The 19,202-nt window shown below is 32.6% G+C and overlaps 1 protein-coding gene across 1 annotated transcript in view; it reads left to right on the top strand.

Moving 5' to 3' along the window:
- LOC124372936 (probable cytochrome P450 CYP44) overlaps window positions 1–14,556 on the top strand; it is a 31,538-nt gene extending 16,982 nt beyond the window's left edge. The window contains 5 exon segments of the mRNA XM_046831347.1: window positions 6,276–6,439; window positions 9,325–9,494; window positions 13,526–13,641; window positions 13,643–13,758; window positions 14,433–14,556. Of these exon segments, the coding sequence (XP_046687303.1) occupies window positions 9,392–9,494; window positions 13,526–13,641; window positions 13,643–13,758; window positions 14,433–14,535 (438 nt within the window). The 5' untranslated portion in view covers window positions 6,276–6,439; window positions 9,325–9,391 and the 3' untranslated portion in view covers window positions 14,536–14,556.
- Window positions 14,557–19,202: the final 4,646 nt, after the last annotated feature.

The following is a 19,202-nucleotide window of genomic DNA, read 5'->3' as shown; positions in this document are numbered from 1 at the left end:
TTACGTTATAATAAATAGTAAAAAGATAGGTTTTGTGAAAAATATATTAGCTTTTAGACTCTTTGTCTTTACAGGGTCGTTTTACAATGGGTGCGGCGTAGGGCAGCTATGTGTGGTAAAATGAAAAATAAAATTTTGATAGAAACAAATTTTAGATTTATTGAATAAAAACTAATACTAATGAAACATGATTTTGATGAAATGAAATTATGGCTATGCTTAAAATAAACATCCTTACAACACAAAATCCAATTATGCTTGAAATAATTAATTAGAAAATACCCCTACTCCCTAGCAGTTAAAATTTAGAGTCTGATTAGTTAAAAATGTTGATCAAAAAGGTTTAAATACTCTTAAACATATTCACCAAATCCCATGATGGCGACACGGCGGTCCCTCACAGATAATTGAAAAATTTAAATTTGGATCACATTGAAAAAAGACTGATTAACCCTTTATAGGGCAAACAATATTTTTGCCATTTTGCTGGAAAGCTCTCCGGTCGAAAAATCAAAACCACCCTGAAAATCTTGAAATGACCAACCACTTTTTTACCATGTTTTACATTTTTAACGATTTTGTTTCACTGTAAATGCTAACACTAGACATTACAGATCACTAAATAATTTTTTTTATGTTTATTTAATTTTTTAGAGGGCGGTTGAATTTTCAACCGGAGAGCGTCCCCGCAAAATGAACTATGTATGTGTTTGCCGGTTTAAAAATCAACCACTTAGAAAACTTATGAAATTGAAGTGAAATAGATTTAGCAAAACATAAAACTGCCTTTTATTTATACAGAATTGAAAATTTGCACAATATTGTGATACAAAATCTTGTCAGTGGTACATATTTACACCTTTAAAACATATTTATAAAATTGGCCATATTTATATATGAATGTACCTATGTAAAAAAGGAAAAAACAAATATAACAATTAGTTAGATAATAAAAATACAAGTATAAATGACACTTAGTAAAAAATTAAAAAGTCCTCCAAATAATACGTATGCTTTCTGTGTAACGATATCCTAATGTTACTATTTTGGAACAACTAATCAGTACTATGGAACGGGGCAAAACACGCCTTACATAGTGCAACCTTGCAAGTGGAACATTCTATACTTGATCTTTCGTGCTTGGCTGTAGTAATACATCTGGCATATCTTCTACTTGATGTAGCAAACAGGAAAATGTTCACCCACATTTCTAATGTTGACGGTTTTTCCTATTCTTCCACCAACTTTTCTTTCCTCTCTTACAAACCACTGGCGAGTTTGTTGTTTTCCGGCTGGTAAAATTTCCAATTAACTCTGCACCAAATTTTCTTCGAAATATCAGATGTTTCATCACTTTTTGTTTGTTTTGTTTAGCTATATATCTGTACAAAATAAACGAATTTACCATAACAGAATCCAACAGAAAGTAGAATATTTTAATCCACCATTTCCTAGACTTTTGGGCAATACTATAGCTAGACAGTAAATGATCAAAATGATCTACACCACCCATGTACAGATTATAATCGGCCACAGCTTGAGGGCATTTAACTTTAACTTTTTCACCCCTTTTAGTTCTTCATTTTATAAAGTCAGCTAACAGTGAAGTATTCTATAAATTATACATTTTTTAGACAAAATAATTTTATTTGTTACAGAAATATCTACTATTTCATAGGTCTATTTGTTTTGGTAGCTATTAGCATAAAATACCTTTCCAAACAGAAAAAATTATGTAATGGTGGAAAATTATAACAGTTTGTATAATTTTGCTATCATGTAAATACCATTATATTGTACTTTTTGGCCTAATATCTTGCCTGCACTGATTATTTATATCTTAAAACGCCCTAATTTATCTTTTGTCATAATTTAAAGTGTTTATACTAATATATGTAAAAACTCTGAGGACTATATATTTTTTTATAAATATTTTTCCAATGTCATGATTTTTAGGTTAAGTGTAGAAGCAAAGACAAAATTGTAGTTAAATAATTTCAAGTGACGGTGACAACGATGAATGACTGATAAATCAAATGCCTAAAACATTGTAAATAAAATTAAGTTATTACAAAGAACTTTCATATTTACCTGTCAGGAGATAAATTTGATATTAAACTCGCTATCACACCAACTGCTGCTTGGTTCGCGAGCTGGAAAGGTCTCTGGTTGATAAATCAACCATTTTGCCACTCTTCAGATTAAAACTGACAACAGGAAGCAACAGGCAAGCTGAACAAAATTAGTAAGCTTCCATACAACCTTACCAAGCTACTGGAAACAACAAGAACGACAACTGCATGCTCTGTCACCGAATTATGAACCATATTGTAAATGGTTGAATTTTTAACCGGAGACTGTTCCCGCAAAAGTAATAAAATTTCCTTGCCCATACAAAGGCAAATTAGGTGGTTGATTTTTCAACCGGAGGACTGTTAAAGGGTTAATAATTGAAAAATTTTGAAAACTATTTCACAACGTACTACATCATCAAGAGGTCGAGGAAGAAGACTCTCTCTTTCCCAAACTCCGAGTCAGTAGCGCAGAGAGGGAAAAGTGATACCCTTCAAAACGGAAATTTTCCGTTTTTCTGGTTCGAAAAAATGATCCGCTTTTACTTCTGGCTAACAACCCACTCGAATTCGGTGCGCAGAGAACGAGTTTTGCGTTCCCGCGGGGTCGCTACCCTCCAATGAGAGTAATCGTTACGTTAGCCAATCGTGGCACGCGTTTTGCCGTGTTTACCTTTGTTCTTTGATGTTGATGAGGAAACTATCGAGTTTTATTAAATATGGACCGCTTTACTATTCGAGATTTATGTTTGAGGTTACAAAACTGTCAGTGACGGACTATGTCACCATGCACAACTAACCTTCATAATAAATTGAAATTTGATTATTCTCAAATATGAGAATGATAACATTAACTAAGCAATTAAATTGTCGGTTTGGATTCCTATTCATTTAGATTTATTATTAATAGAAAAATATTATTTATTGTATTATATTATTCTCGAATTTATTATTAATTGTAAAAAGTTGATTTAGGTTACAGGCTAGGCCTATACCCGTTACACAATTAATCTGACCTGCCCCATGGTGAAAACAAGAAATAAACGTATAAAGCTCAATAACATCTTTGACCATGAGGCCTCATAGCTTAAGCAAGCATTTGTAGAGGCCCAGGAGAGATGCCTTCTGAATGGTACAGAAGAGTTTAAAAAAGACATGATGGATAAGAAAAAAATCTTATGATTTGAAATTAAAGATCCTTAGACGCCAAGCAACTGCAAATACTATTTAAGAAAGCTAATGACAAAATTAAAGCACTGTGAAGCGTAATCAATATTGAGTGGAAATCTACCAAAAATACACAAGTAACAATGGAGCTGATTATAGATGGAGCCAAAATTCAAGATCCTAATCTAATTGCTAACCACCTTAACGTATATTTTTACTAATACTGCAAATGACCTTTTAAAAAGCCAACTTTTAATGCCTCAACAGCCTCCAGTAGATACTACCCATACACAACCAATACGGAATATGTTTCTTTATCCAACTAATGAACATGAAGTGCTTAAAGGTGATCGAGTCTCTTTAGAACAAGACATCAAACTGGCATTGAAATATCTCTGCTAAGCTACTGAAGACATATAAAGAAGAACTTACCACACCATTTGTACAAGTCATCGTCAATCAATCATTCAGAAATAGAATTTTCCAGACCGATCTCAAAATTTCAATAGTATTTCCCTAAATTAAAGAAAGGAGACGTCTTGATCCAAAAATTACTGTCCTATATCACTAATATCCACATTTTCCAAAGTTTTTTGAACAATTAGTGCTTCACAGACTTTTTCAACATTTATCTCTTCATCAATTACTTACCCCACATCAACACGGATTTCTCAAGGGAAAATCCACCACATCAGCCATCATCACCCTTGTTGAATCTCTCATAGACTATCTTGAAGCCTGTAACACATCAACAACAATCCTTCTTCACTTCAGCAAAGCTTTTGACTGCCTTGACTACTCTCATGTGATGAACAAAATGAAGATATTGGGTATAAATGGAACTACTGCAAAACTGGTTCAAAAGTTTTTTTAACAGGAAGAACTCAAATAGTTGAGCTAAAAACACACATAGAAAGGAGAGTAACAAAATTAGTGAGATCAATACCACTACCAGTGATAAGAGGTGTCCCACAAGGCTCTGTGCTGGTTCCCGTACTTTTTGTCTTGTTAACAAATGACCTCCCAGAATATTTGGCAGAATATAACGAAACACTGATATATGCAGACGATACTGTCCTCCTTCTCAGTGAAAAGATCCCTGACATGCTCGAAGTCTGTTCATCAGTGGCATTAAATATGGCTATACAATACTGCCATAGTAATACCCTGGTTGTAAATGAAGATAAAAACCCAACAATTGGTGTTTGGCAGGAAAAGAGAACAAGTAGGACGACTTCCAGATATAGGAAGCATCCAAAGAGGCCAAGTATTTGGGAATAACTATTGATGAGCAACTGACATGGATCCCTCGTAATGACAACCTATGCCGTAAACTAAGTAACACCCTCTATGCCATCAAGAGGATAAAATCCATAAGTAGTACCAGAGTAGCAAAAAATTGCATATCATGCAATCTTTGAATCACACCTGTGGTACGGACTTGGAGTTTGGGGCAACTCATGAACAACAAACTTGCAGCGTGTCCTTGTGCACCACATTAGAGTGCTTGCAGAGCTCAACAACAGAGACAGCTGTCGACAGAAATTTAAAGAACTGAAGGTTCTAAACAGTGGTTTGCTTGTACATCTTAGAGGTGGCCACTTACGCTAGCACTCTACAGCTACAGAGAGGTACCGATAGACACAAATATAACACTCGACAGGCCTCGACTTTACTCTACCGACACATCATTTGACCATCTTTGATGAGAAGCCTTCTTCCTACCTGGGGCCCAAGTTCCTCAACCTGCTGCCTGAGGCAGCCAAAGGAGAAAAGCTGCACACAACATGAGAAGATAACTCACTACATGGTTACTGGATAGACCATTCTACACCATAGAAGAGTTCCTGAACTGGAGAACATTTCCTATTGACCTCTAACTAGAAATTATTTTGACTCTACCATTTTATTGTATGTTTTTAATTTTGTTAACTACTTGACGCCAATTCTGTACTCTAAGTTCATGAATAAAGTTTTCTGATTTCTGATTCACTAATTAATGGACAATAATAGTTCAGATGTAATGCAACATCAGTACACAAAATGTCTTTACCTATTTTGTTCATGTGTAGGCCGTGGTGTGTAAAATTGGAGTGTGTTAAAAAGGTTGTTGATTGGAATAAAAGATACATTTCTATTTTTCAGCATGATGTTGTAGATTTGTTTATTAATATTTAATATGGTTATGTTCCATTCTGGTTGATCATATCTGTAAGGAATTGATGTCAAAATGATATTTGTATGTTGCAATTTCAGAATTAGGTCTTGTATTAGGGATTGGGTGTTGTCACATTCACTTTCATAATGCAAGCTGTTCGTTCCTCATAATAAGACTTACTGCGTTTGTTTTTTGTATAATCATAAATGGACTCCGCAAATGTATGACATTGGAGCTCTTGGATATACATTGCCTGTTACATTTACACATTTTTTTTAGTAAAAATACTTTGGATAGTAGAAACACATTGTTTGGCATGGCTTCATACCGTTGTTCATGTTACTATTCTCAACAAAATTCAAACCGTCACTTATTTCAACTACTAAATTTCAATGAGGAAATGTCTTGGTGTGCATTTAAATCTTTTTAGTTGTATTATTTGCCTTGGGCGGCGCAAACATAATGATTTAATCAAATGTAGTTCTATATTTACCCTATTTTTCAGACAAATGCTACGTTAGCCTTTTTTCTGCACAGTTTAACTGAGTGATTCTTGGCAACATCTTTGTAACAAAAATGTCTGTGGGAAATTTTATAACACTCTCCACCGCTAATAAAACATGTATGCCACAGTAATTCCCATCTCTCTTTGTTGTCCCTTGTATATCTATAATTTTTGGATGTGACTTGAAGCCTAAGTATTCACTGAGTTTATTTGCCACAGTTTGAGTTAGAACACAGTTTGAATTATGCAACGAATTAAAACCGGTAGAGCAGGGATTGGGATTTATTAAATACCAATAAGTCCCAGTGGGTTCCACTGTAAGCTATGTCTCCACTGGAGTTATTTATAGGCATTAGAATAATTTCTTTTTCAGAAATGTATAGATGGACCAGGACAGCAGCATAGTCACTCATTAATTTAACAGACAGATGGATTTAATATATACATTCTGGTGTCTGAGCTAATTACTCTACTATATAAAATATCAAGATACCTTTGGATTGGATCATCAGTGATATAGTCACTCACATCTAGCAGGTTAGAGAGAAATTGTTTCATCCTGGTAAATTCAGACTTTATTGTATTAAGCATGCTCTTTAAATTTAAGTTTTCATTTTCCTTTTTTTGAAACTGTTTAGTTCATATTCAAGCAGTTTACTTTTTCTTCCAACATATTGATATTTTAAAATTTGAAGTCTTGACTAGTCTTATTACTTTCATTGTGAGTGTTAAGTAATAGGAGACTGTTTTTATTCATTTTTAACTTAGATCTAGATTGTACTGTAGGACTGTTATTTTTAATAATTCCCCCCACCTTAGTGTTGTTACTCAATCTATGTTTAATCAATAAATGTTGCTGGCTGTCACAACAATACTGTATAGCCTTCATTAGCCATTGACCAGGGCCAAACAGTGTAGTGTTACTCAGAGATATCAATATTTGACAGCTAGACAGATAACAGCTGTCTGGTGGGATGTAGTGGGGGAGACAGTTTCCAACAGGAAATAACCACAGTAGACAGGAAGTTATATCTTAACAACAGTTATATCTTTTCTGTCTTGAATAAACAGAAAATCAAGTAAATACAAATTTTTCACTCTAGTTGTTTGTTATCTTCTCAGTTAGTGTTAAAATATATATATAGTTGTTTTAAATTGTCTCTAAACATTAGTAATTTTCAAGAATTTTTTAATTTTCGCTGAACAAGAAAACATGTGATTTTTCAGTCAGCTAATGTAAGTAATTGCTTATAGGCATCTACTAAGAATAGTTCACTACAGAACATGAAATTTAAAAACGCATTATTATCTTAATACTTATCCGAAACGTTTCTCACTTATCAGATTTTAAACTAAACAATAAAAACTATTTAGATAGGGAAAACTTGTTAACAGTGCACACAACAATCCAACAATTACAAAATAATCACTGACTAATTATTGTAGATCCGTGGATTTAAATCAAAATTGTCATGAATTTTCTTTGCGAAAAATTTTAATTGAGATTAAATAATTGAGCGTTTTCGGAGAGAAGGTGAAGACTCAAATCAAAATTGGTTTTTTATTTTATCTAGCCAGTAGTTATGAAGACATTATTTTGGACTGTATTGGCATGTATAGTCTGTTTGTTTGGAGAAAAACTTCAGAAGAAAACTAAAAATCCAATATAAAAATATTAGAATCAACAACTCACACTAGAATGATGCTTAAAAATCTATTTTTGACAATCTATACAGGTACTTAATTTACTACACCTGAAAAATTTCATCTTAAAACCTATAAAAGGACATCTCACCAAAGCTGTGGCATCAATATGAAGTTCTTCATGAAGTGGATGGTGAGAAAATAAAAATGAGTCCAAAAATCAAATGAAAAAGTGTTTGTAATAATTTTCTGTCTTAGTTGGGTAAATTTACCTTATATAGTTTTTCCCTACAGGAGGCAATACTGATTGGATGTATTGTCCATTCTGTTTGTATAAGACCATGGATTTGTAGATTGTATTATTTCAACATCATGATAAAAACACAGAAAGACAAGTATTTTATTAATTATGTCTTACGTTGTTATTAAGACACATAATATGTTTGATGATTGTTCAACAAAAAATTTAAATACAAGTACAGTAGATATGAAAGTTGATTAGTACAAAGAAAATTACTTAATAACTAAGTAATCATGTTTGCCAAACTTTTAAATTATTCAAAATGAAAATCAAGTATCATTTGCAGACAATTTGCCCACTTACATGGATACAAATTTTTGCCTTAAAATAAGATTTTTTGTTTTTAGTTTTTCATTTTGCTTATATTTATAAAGAAAAATAATTTCAATCCTTTTACTGTATACACATTGGACAACAAAAGCATAATTATCATAACATTTATAATATATAGAACTTGATTTGACATTGATTTTTTCCAGAACATACAAAGAAAAATACAATTTTTGCATTTCCTTTTAAATGTCATATGCACTTAATTCAGCGACCTGAAACATTGTTATAAATCATGTCTACCTTCTTAGGTAGAAAAAAAGTGAAAGAAGAAAAACGAACCCAAGATCTAGGGGAATTGTTTACGAAAAGTTTTCAAGTTTTAATGTTTGTTGGATTGATTTACCTTGATGGTTTTCCCTCCAGGTGGTAATATTGAGTAGATGTGCATTCTACCACACCCTGTAATTTGTGTTGTTTTGATGCCATGTTTAGAACAGAAAGACAGACGGAAATTTTATTAATTATATCTTACATTGTTATAAGGTTATAACACACATAACATGACATAATATAAAGATTTATACAATTTCAGCTATTCAAATATAATTCAAGCATTAAATTATATAAACTAATTGTTATCAAATATAATTCAGTTACTAAACTATACACTAATTATTATAAAATATCATTCAATTATTAAGTTATAAACTAATTCTTATATATTACATGAAGTATTCATAATTTTATTCAGACTAAAATTTGTTTAGAACAAAAATTATGACTAAGAATAAACATTTTAATTGAGTTACTTTGGAATGGAACATTTTAAAATCACTACAAAAATATAGTTATCATTATTAATATACCCAGTTTTACTAACCTAGTCACCTTTTTAATCACATAATGTTTGTAATGCAGATAACAATATCAACTAGTCAATATTTATTTATTACCAGAATATGATTTTATTGTGTCAGGGCACAAAACTGAAAGAAATACAATTAATTGAAATATTCAACATTTGTACTAAAAACATAGCCTTATATACAAAGACAAAATTGTAGATATTCAAATGTTGAATTATCAATTTTAAACAAAATATCAAGACAGGCAAATAGGAAAGTAGAAGAAAGAAGTAGTATACAATAAACAAAAAAAGTGGACTCTGCCCACTAATGCCCATTGTGTTTACTGATAAAACCAGCCAGCTGACCTTGAGGGCTAGTCGGCCTAAAGACCCAGTGGAGAGTGGAAAGTGAAGTGTAGTTGCCATGGAAGTTGCACAGAATGGAACAAAACTGGTTCGCTCTTTCAAGAATATTCCTGGACCCTTCAGCCTACCTGTTGTGGGAACACTCTACCTTTACAAACTTGGTTAGATTTTTTAATTAATTTATAATTATTAATTAAAATTAATTTATTCACTTCAATAACAAACATTTCTCAAATTATTATGTTCCCATACATATGCATGTCTACATGGTTACATAATTTGTAAGAACAAGAAGATACCATTCTTCAAGAAAGATATACCATTTTTTGTTCTCCAAGAGCCTATTAATATCTCAAAAATCAATAGGCATTTACTACTCTGTAACAAACTAAAAAAGTAAAAATTACTATTTGTTATTATGAATTAATTTTTACTGTTTAAGTTTCAGATTTAACATCATCTAATTTTTTGGCTTACATTATATAGAAGAAACTTTAATAAGGATTTTTTATTGAGCTACACTTTTTAATTTTTTTTTTTTTTGCATGAAAAGTAATACATATGTAACTTGTATTATATTTGGACATATCAGCCCCACAGTATTAGCCCCATGTGTCTATGTTACATGTCTATGTTATGTGTCATAAGCTATTACATTGGCAAGTAATTTAACTTAGTTAATTATTAGTTTGTGTATAAACCCACATTTGATTTGATTTTTTAATCGTAAATTGTATTATTTTTTTAGGTAGCGAGCTTGCTGCTTATTGTATGTGACAGTTTTTTCCATGGTTTAATAATGACGTACATACATACATACAATTTTTTTTAATTTTAATTGAATGTTTTACTCTCTACTTTTTCCACTTTAGTGAAGGAAATCTCAACACAGACAAGCCTTTTGAAATATCTAAATATTTCTCATATACAAAAATGTTAGTATATTGGAAAAATGTTGCTGACCTTCTTTAAAATTTAATTAATTATGCATACATTTCAATTATCATAAATTTATGTACAATATTGAGTCAATAATTTATTGAAATAAACTGATATTATTAAGTAACCTGTTATTTAAACTAATTTTTATATTTTTGCATTCAATTAGTTACTAAACATAAGAGTTTGAGGTCAGTCTTGCTTAAATAGTAATAAGAATATTTGTATATTATGTTGTTTTAGTTTTTTCAGTCTTTATTATTCATAAATATGTTTAAAATGTATATACTGGGAAATAAGTTTCTTACATATTCTTTGTAACAGGTTTTTATGAAAGTTAAAAAGATTAGAGTTAGAAATATTGTTTTAAGTAAAAAATTATAGAGCTATACTCTATTTAGGTATTCTATACAGGGTGTCCCATAACTCCCAAGACAAAAGTTATACCACGTAATTGCTTAGGTCAAGACAAACATATTTCTCCATATGAACATATTGATGCTTAGTTTCTCATCTGTCTGTCTGTATGTGTGTTTTTTTATACAAAATTAATATGTTAAAAACTAATAAGTTCAATTATACCAAATTTGGTTCAAATGTTTATGATAACAAGGTCAATTACAAAAAAAAAATCATGAAATGATCTTTTTAGTATTTTCAAAATGGCGGCCATTAAAACTTTTAATATCTTAAAAAACTAGTAGTTTTTTCTCAAGAATTACACGAACAATAGTTTTTAGAGGATATTATCACATTTAATGACACCAACAGGGTTTAAATAAAATAATAAATAAACTGGTTTAGAGCAAATTTACTGTGACAAGACATGGCCCACATTGAGGTCAGGAATATCCAAACAATACAAAAACTGAATAAACGGCAGCTCTCAATGTGAGCCATGTCTTGTCACAGTAATTCTGCTCTAAATCAATGATTTTTTATTTTTATTTAAATAATTTCGGTGTCATTAGATGTGTGATAATATCCTATAAAAACTGGTACCCTTTTAGTTCTAGAGTAAAACTGCTGGTTTTTTAAGATATTCAAATTTTTAAAAGTTTGTATGGCCACCATTTTGAAAACACTAAAGATAAAAAGATAATTTCATGATAGCTTTTTTTGGTGATTGGCCTTGTTATCATAAAAATTTGAACCAAATTTGGTATAATTTAATTTATTAGTTTTTAAAAATATTAATTTTTTATATATATAAAAAAAAAATACAGACAGACAGACGGGAAACTAAGCATCGGAGACCCATGTTCATATGGTGAAATATGTTTGTCTTGACCTAAGCTATAATGTGGTATACACTTGTCAGAGAGTTACAGGATACTCTGTATATTGTGACAGGGAAATCCTAAAAAATACACCATGTTCTACAATGGAATCCTATTCAGTTTATTGCTCTAAGTTATAAAACAATAAAGCCATCATTTTGTTATACTTTCTCTCCCATATAAATTTTAGTAAAAGAGAAAGTATTTTTAAAATTGTGTACTGTAGCTAGTCAAGTATTGGTATATTTAACAGTATTAGCCCCATGTGTCTATGTTACTCTACAACAAGAGTAAATATCCTTACAAAACTTCTCACTGGATTGACAGTGTTTAATAGTTTAAATTTGAATTTTTTAGTGTAAAATTTTATTAAAAATAGGTTATTACCTATCTGTTAAACGCCATTCCTGCGAGTGATGCAACATGTTGGGGCATGACAGTGCCATTTTTCAGGAATGCAAATAATAAAAATGAATTAAAAATTACATCAATTAGTGGTCTTATCAATTCATACAAAAATAAACAAACAAAACAGGTCAAAAAATGTTTATGTGAAAAGCACATGTAAATCGGTTAAGGTAAAGAAAATTGAATGGGCGCATGGTCATATTCGTGTCCACGGAATAGCTACAATTGGACTCCAAAAAATTCTCTTTTGCCTAAAAATCCAGTTTTTAAGACTAGTGAATTAGATTTACCATCTATTTAACCCAATAAAATGGTTAAAGTAACGTAAACCACATTTAAATAAAATGTTTTTATTGGTTTTGATTAAAAAAATATAAATGCAACAAACTTTGAGGAATTCTGAATTTTCAGTGTGAGAACGGCAATATATAATCCATATAAAAAGGTCTGAAGAGATCCAAAAAAGTTAGCAACGAACTCTTCGCATTGTTTGGACAACAGAGACATCTAGACTAAAAAAATTTAATTTAGATGAAGAGGTGTTCCCATTGTCTCATCAGGTGCACAGCGGAAGGTACAATGGAGCTGGACTTAACATTCATATTTGAATCACCCTTCCTGCCCCCAACTACGTTGTGTTTTGACAGGTCATAAACTGTGGCTGGTTTATGTAACCTTTTCTTGTTTGCTTAGTTTTTCTGGCTCCTGAAGAAGTGGATAAATTCTATTCTAAAAATGTAGTCTGTTTTCAATGCCAAATGTCCAAAATCTTGTTATATTTTCAGATTTACTCATTGTCAATAATAAGTTTTAAACAAAGAAAGGTTTCAAGAATGACTAAACTTTCTGTGAAATTTATTGTAAAAGGCAGGCAGGCAGGCAGCAGGTAGGCTGGGACTCCTTCTGAGGTAGCCGTCTCTGCAACAAGCAGAGTGGCTACTGGTCATGTGTACGTCTAGCCCCAAGTGGGGCTATTGTTGCGTTAAGTCGTGGTGAGTTGTTAAATGTGTGGTTTAAAATTTCTGTCGCTTTCGAGTAGTCTGGTTGGTTGAGTAGTGAAGTGGTGAGTTAGTTGGTTCTTGTTTGTTGTTCTTTCTTCTAGGGTGGGGTCATCTAGTATGACTTTCAGTTGTGGGATTTTCCACGGGTGGAAGGCTTCCCTGGTTGCCCATCACGGATGTGTTCCCACGGTGATTCAGCTGCCACTGCATACATGGCTCTCGCCTGGCCTTGTGATGTATTCATGAAGGCTGGGTAGTCCTGCAGACCGTAGGACGACCGTGTTCCTGACGAACCATGGGTGTGTTCGTCAGTTGGCGGAGCGTCCTGTTCTGGAAGGTTTTATAGTGTCTTCCTGGTCTTGGAGGTGTAAAAATTGTCATGTTCTGAATTTTTATACTGTATTACTATAGAGATCTATAAAATTCTGTAACCATTGAAGAAAAGTGGAATGATGTGTCACATGTTGTTTTTGTCTATTTAGAAGGCAGAACAGAGGTATAGCGATACTTTCAGCATGATTGGTTTCTGTAAACCCTTCTAATACTGCTACGGTGTGTGCTTAGGATTCTTCGATGTACTCCAGTACCACGAGGTGCTGCAGCGCGACTGTTATGAGACATACGGCCCTATAGTGAGAGAGAAGATTGGATCTTCCACAGTAGTTCATGTGTTCGACCCGGGACGATGCCAGGACCATCTACCGGAATGAAGGCAAGATGCCTTATGTTGTCCCTCTGCAGGAAACGGATAAACTGTACCGACAGAAGGCTGAAATGTCTCCGGGTCTTGGCAACACGTGTGAGTAATATTGAAAAGGCTTAAGTAACGATAATTTCAATAAAATTAACTCATACAAATCTTCAATCCTTTCTAATATATTGATTTTATCTTTCTTCCTGTTTATAAAGTTAGGGTTAACTTGATTTAGATGTGTTTATAATGAAAATTGTTTGACAGATACAGCTATTTTGTGCTTATTATGAGATTGTTTGACAGATACAGCTATTTTGTGCTTATTATGAGATTGACAGATACAGCTATTTTGTACTTATTATAAGATTGTTTGACAGATACAGCTATTTTGGGTTGTTAAAACTTGTTTTATCTTGTGATAGTCAAATCATTAGCGTTTCAGTTATTATACCAGAGTTATTTAGCCAATATTATTAAAAAATTAACAATTGTAAAGGTTATATTCTTACAATTTATTCTATGAAATCTTCTTCTAACTTAAGATTTAAAAAAAAATTTTATGGTATTAAAAAAATATTGGTTATTTTGAGTTGTTTTAAAAACTAAATTTAAGTAGACTCTGGAGTACATACAATTGTCTAGAAAGATATTTGGATACTACACACAATATGTATACTTAAAACAAAATACTTGTATTAGACAAAAATACTATTAAAATTAATTTGTATATCCTCTGATTGTAATAAAAAATTTCACTATTTGAACCAATGTTGTTAGAAACGGGGAGGAGTGGTATCGGCTAAGGGCTGCTGTGAGGCATCTCATGCTCAAGCCCCAAGACGTACAACAGTTCTTGCCCGGAGTGCGTGAAGTGGCTTAAAGACCTTGTGGAAAGAATTCCATGTTCTCCGAGATCAGTCTGGTTTTGTTCCCAACCTAGCCGTTGAGATCGGAAAATGGTCTCAAGAGTGTAAGTTTATATCTAATTTTGAAGAAGGAACCTAAAAACCTTGTACAAAATTACATACCTATTTCAATATTTTTCAAAGTTTAAAAATCTTGGCATTTATCAGAAATTAAACACATATTTCAAAAGAATAATTAAATAAAAGTAGTTGATGCAACCTGAAAGTGTTTTGAAACTAATCTAACAATGCACCACTCTGAGTTTTTAAGTAAAGCTTTTGATTTTTCATTTGAAATTATTCTTATATGTGGAAACAATTGGAAATCATTATCCATGGATAATTATCATTATCATTACCTAAGCCATGGAAAACAGTTTCTTTTTTAGTGGCTATCAATGACTTATCTAAAAATGTAAATGCTGTCACTAATATATGCTGATGACATAACCTTGATGATTAGAAATCATAATTAAATTTCTCTTTAGGATAAGATGTACAATGGTGATGTTACTTAGAACTTAAATTCTTCGGCTGCTAGAGTAAAAATTCTAAAAATATTCAGATATAAAATTAAAACTAAAAAAACCAAGGTAGATTTCAGCATCAGCATATTATAGTTATTTAATTTTCAAAATCAAAATGTAAACATAACATTTTCAGCTGCAGGAGTCGTTGTGTTTTTGACAAGCGCCTGGGATATCTCAGCGATGGACCCCAGCAGGCTGTTATAGAAGAAATCATCAAGGCTAACAGAACAGTTTTTTATCTTTCGGGGCTTCTCAAGTTCTCACTTCCAATCTAACAAATATATTCCAACACCGAAGTGGCGCAAAAAACTGGTTGCAGCAGAGCACATTGTGGTCAGGTTGGTATAAATGTTATCTATAATTTACATCTTTTATTCATAAAAGATAAAAGTCACTAATTCTTTAAAAACAATCTACACAACTCCCTATATTACCTTGTTTCATTTGTAGGACAGCAAGAAAGAATACAGAAGAGGCGTTGCTAGCTGTCAGTAAACTTGCTGATAACAATCAGCTGACTGGCAAGAGGTTCAGTTTCCTGCTCTCTCTCATGGCTAAACGTGAGCTCAGCAAAGAGGATATCATTATCGTCATGTTATCACTAAACAGTGATGGCCTCAGCACGGTAGGTTGGCCCCTAATTGTAAATATTTAAATTAATGAAGCCTAGGTTTACCCAATGCTTTACGTTTATTAGATTATCAGATTATTTAAATGTATTCAAAATTTTCTGGACATTTGCCATTAGTGAAACAAAAAATCAGTAACACTACGTTTCGAGATCTGCAATCTGATCTCTTTCTTCAGGTAAATATAACTAACCTAACACATAATTACAAACTAGGTTAAAATAAACAAATCATACTAGAGTGTTTGTGACACGCCTAAGTCAGGAATCCTACACAACCACCATGTGTTGTGTGTAAACTTCACTAACTCTATTAAAACATGCACTTAAAAACTAAACACAACACTAATTTATACCTAGTTTATAATTATGTGTTAGGTTACTTATTTACCTGAAAAAGAGATCATATTGCAGATCTCGGAACGTAGGGTTACTCATTTTTTGTATCACTGAACGATGGCAAATGTCCGGAAAAATCCTGTTTTCCTCCACAATCCATCCATTGTCAAAAGTAAAACTTTAAACAAAGTATTCAAAAGTTGATCAGATACATTTTTTTGTTGCCAACTAAAGTTTATGAGTAAAAAATTAATAGGTTTTTTAGAGTAAAGAAACATAAAAAATTAGGTATTTAATTTTTTTATGACTATTAATTATTGTTATCATGTAATGTTGGATGACGTAAAATAACAATTTTGGGTTTCATATATTTGATATTGCTTTGAGGTAAACAACAACTGAAAAAAGTAAATTTAAAGAACAAAGCCAAATCAAAAGTTTTTTTATTCATATTGAAGTACAGAAAATAGTGTCACAAGATAATTGAAATGTATTGTAAAATTTTAAAAATAGGGTTGAGAATCCCTCAACTTTCCAGGGAATGGAGGTTTACAAGGATTCATATTATTGTTTCTTTTTGGTTTTTTTTAGGGAGTTTATAATGGCTTTTGAAGTTCCTACCTAAAAATCCACACAATATGAGTTTCAAATAATGTCAGTAGTCAGGTCTCCAATTCCTATGATCTGTTTGAGTGTGTATAGGCTTTTGTAATGTATACTACATAGCTGATTAATATGAGCAGTCCGAGATAAACTAGAGATAATTATGACCCATGGAATTTTGGTTTGATCAACCAAGCTATCTTGTTAGTGTGCAATTGATTTGCCCTGTTCTTCCAAAATGGCTAGTGTATTTTGAGAGGTCATTGGTAAAGAGAATGACCGATAGCTTAGCCAATAAAGATGTGTGTGCACGTCGGCTCCGTAATTTCACTTTCATTCACCGGGATTTATCTTCATTGTTTGTAGTAAAAGTGTTACCGATGTACTCGGAATTTTTTTTCCGTTACTTTTGCAGAAAGTCCTTTTAAATACCATACATAAGGCGTGTAGCGATAAAATACGTTTTAAATATCGTATTTCATGCAGCGATCGCCGCCGCAGTTTATGGTCCGGGTCCAAAGAGATAAGCCTGGTCTCATTATCTGGTGGTACTGATAGGAAGCTTGTGTGGTCCTTATCTTCGTCGTCTGGCTCCGAATTGCTCAAAAACAACAAACAATGTCTCCCATTGGAACTGACCAAGGCTACCAAGGTTGACGCGACTGTCATCGCCGACCTTGTCGGGAAAAAATCTATCCTTCAGGCGACGTTTTTCCGCCAGCTTGAAGCCCGCAACACACACCTATGAGCTCAAAGGTGTCGAAGAGGCTCTACGGACCGCGCTGTCGTCATTCAATGATGTGGTAGGAAGGCTGCAGGAGCTGGTGGGCACCTTAACTGCGAGGCTGGAGGAGTTGGAACGACCGGCTTCAGGGGCGCTGTAATGATATGGAGCAGTACAAGAGACGCCAGAACCTTCGCATCTTCGGGGTGGAGGAGAAGACAGGGGAATATACCGCCCGTTTTTTGTTTTGTGTGCGTGTGTGGATGGTCTGACCACAATGTCACTGCCGCGAGTATCGCCGGCCGCTCGCTGCCTGTCTCTCCTTGCTCGCCGCGCGGGTATTTGACTGTCCCGCCCCGGGCCAGCGCGCCTCTCCGCCCTCCCTAATCCGCGCTTCTCTGCCGCTCTCTCACTCCCTATAATAAATCTCACAGCACACAAATTGCACGGCAGCACACGTTACTGTATGGTCATATTGATGAATTTCGTTCTAATTTTGATTCTCTTCATATTGACATTATCTTAATTTCTGGTACTTGGCATGAAGCCTGTTACAAGCGACAAACCGTTGAACTAGCTGGCTATAGCCTTTTTATTTTAGGATCGACGTTTTGTGCATTCGGATCGACGGTGGAGTCGCTGTTTTTTGTCAGGTTTCACCTTTTTACTTCTATCATATTCTTATCCGACACTACTAGGGATGGACGTTCTAGAGTATATGTTTCTGGATGTTAGTGTAAACGGAAGTCATATTCTTTTAGATGTTTGTTATAAACCCCCAAATGTCGGGTACCTTGCAGAATTTGAACTCACACGTACTTATGGCTCGTTACAGTTATGGTCTTTATCATGGGAGACCAGAACTTTGACCTAATTGGACCTGCTACTTACGATCAAACGTATTTAACTCTCCCAACTGTTGTTCAACAAAATTTTTGTCGGTCAAACATTCTCTTGCATAATCACTTATTACAAATATATTCCGTGATGTAAACAAATATTAACATATTTTGTAAGACTGTGTATTGTATTGTAAAATTTGAATTTTTTCTGATTGGTACGCATTATTATATTTTATTTTATAAATTTGGGTATTATTTCCATATATTTAGACACAGTTTATGGTTTTCTAAAACTACATAAAATTTCCCAGCAAATGTAAACCATACATTTATAAATTTGGATATAATACTAGCTTTGAAAAACATTTTATACTTTGCTGTTTGAAAATTTTTCGCAACAGTTTTGAGTAGTAATGACAAAATGAAACTTTTTTTCGACTCTTCAAAAAAAAAAGTTATGGAATTTATTTGACTGCTGCTGATTTTTTTTTTTTTTTTTTTTTAGTAAACTATAGTTTTACTTCATTCTGAGTAATAAAATATGCAATATAACATGTATTCAATTAAAACTGTATTAGTAAAACTTTTTATTAGCAAACTCTTACATATTTACACCCTATTTTCACAATTTATGCGCATCCGCTGCTTTTTTGTTATATAGCGTTATTATAGGTTTCATAAATTTGTATAATGGTTATATAAAATGTTTTTCTGAACCTAGAAAAAATTTTGACACAAAATGGCTATCTCACTTTTATAGTTTTCTTACTATAACTTGGTTTGTCTAGGTATGGTCCCCCCCCCCAAATTAAAAAAAAAAAAATTTAAAAATTTTGAATTTCATGGAAAAAAATTTTTTAGTAAACAAGGCCAACCTTTAAAATGCTAATATTATTTCATATGTTTAATTCTGAACACAAAAATATATACTTTCTATATATATATTACTTTTAATTTTATATTTTTAATAAATTTT

Source organism: Homalodisca vitripennis, unplaced genomic scaffold (genome assembly GCF_021130785.1).
Source record: "Homalodisca vitripennis isolate AUS2020 unplaced genomic scaffold, UT_GWSS_2.1 ScUCBcl_4429;HRSCAF=10583, whole genome shotgun sequence".
In the NCBI taxonomy this organism is placed as follows: domain Eukaryota; kingdom Metazoa; phylum Arthropoda; class Insecta; order Hemiptera; family Cicadellidae; genus Homalodisca; species Homalodisca vitripennis.
The sequence above is the reverse complement of the archived record's forward strand: the minus strand, read 5'-3'. Positions and strand labels throughout refer to the sequence as shown.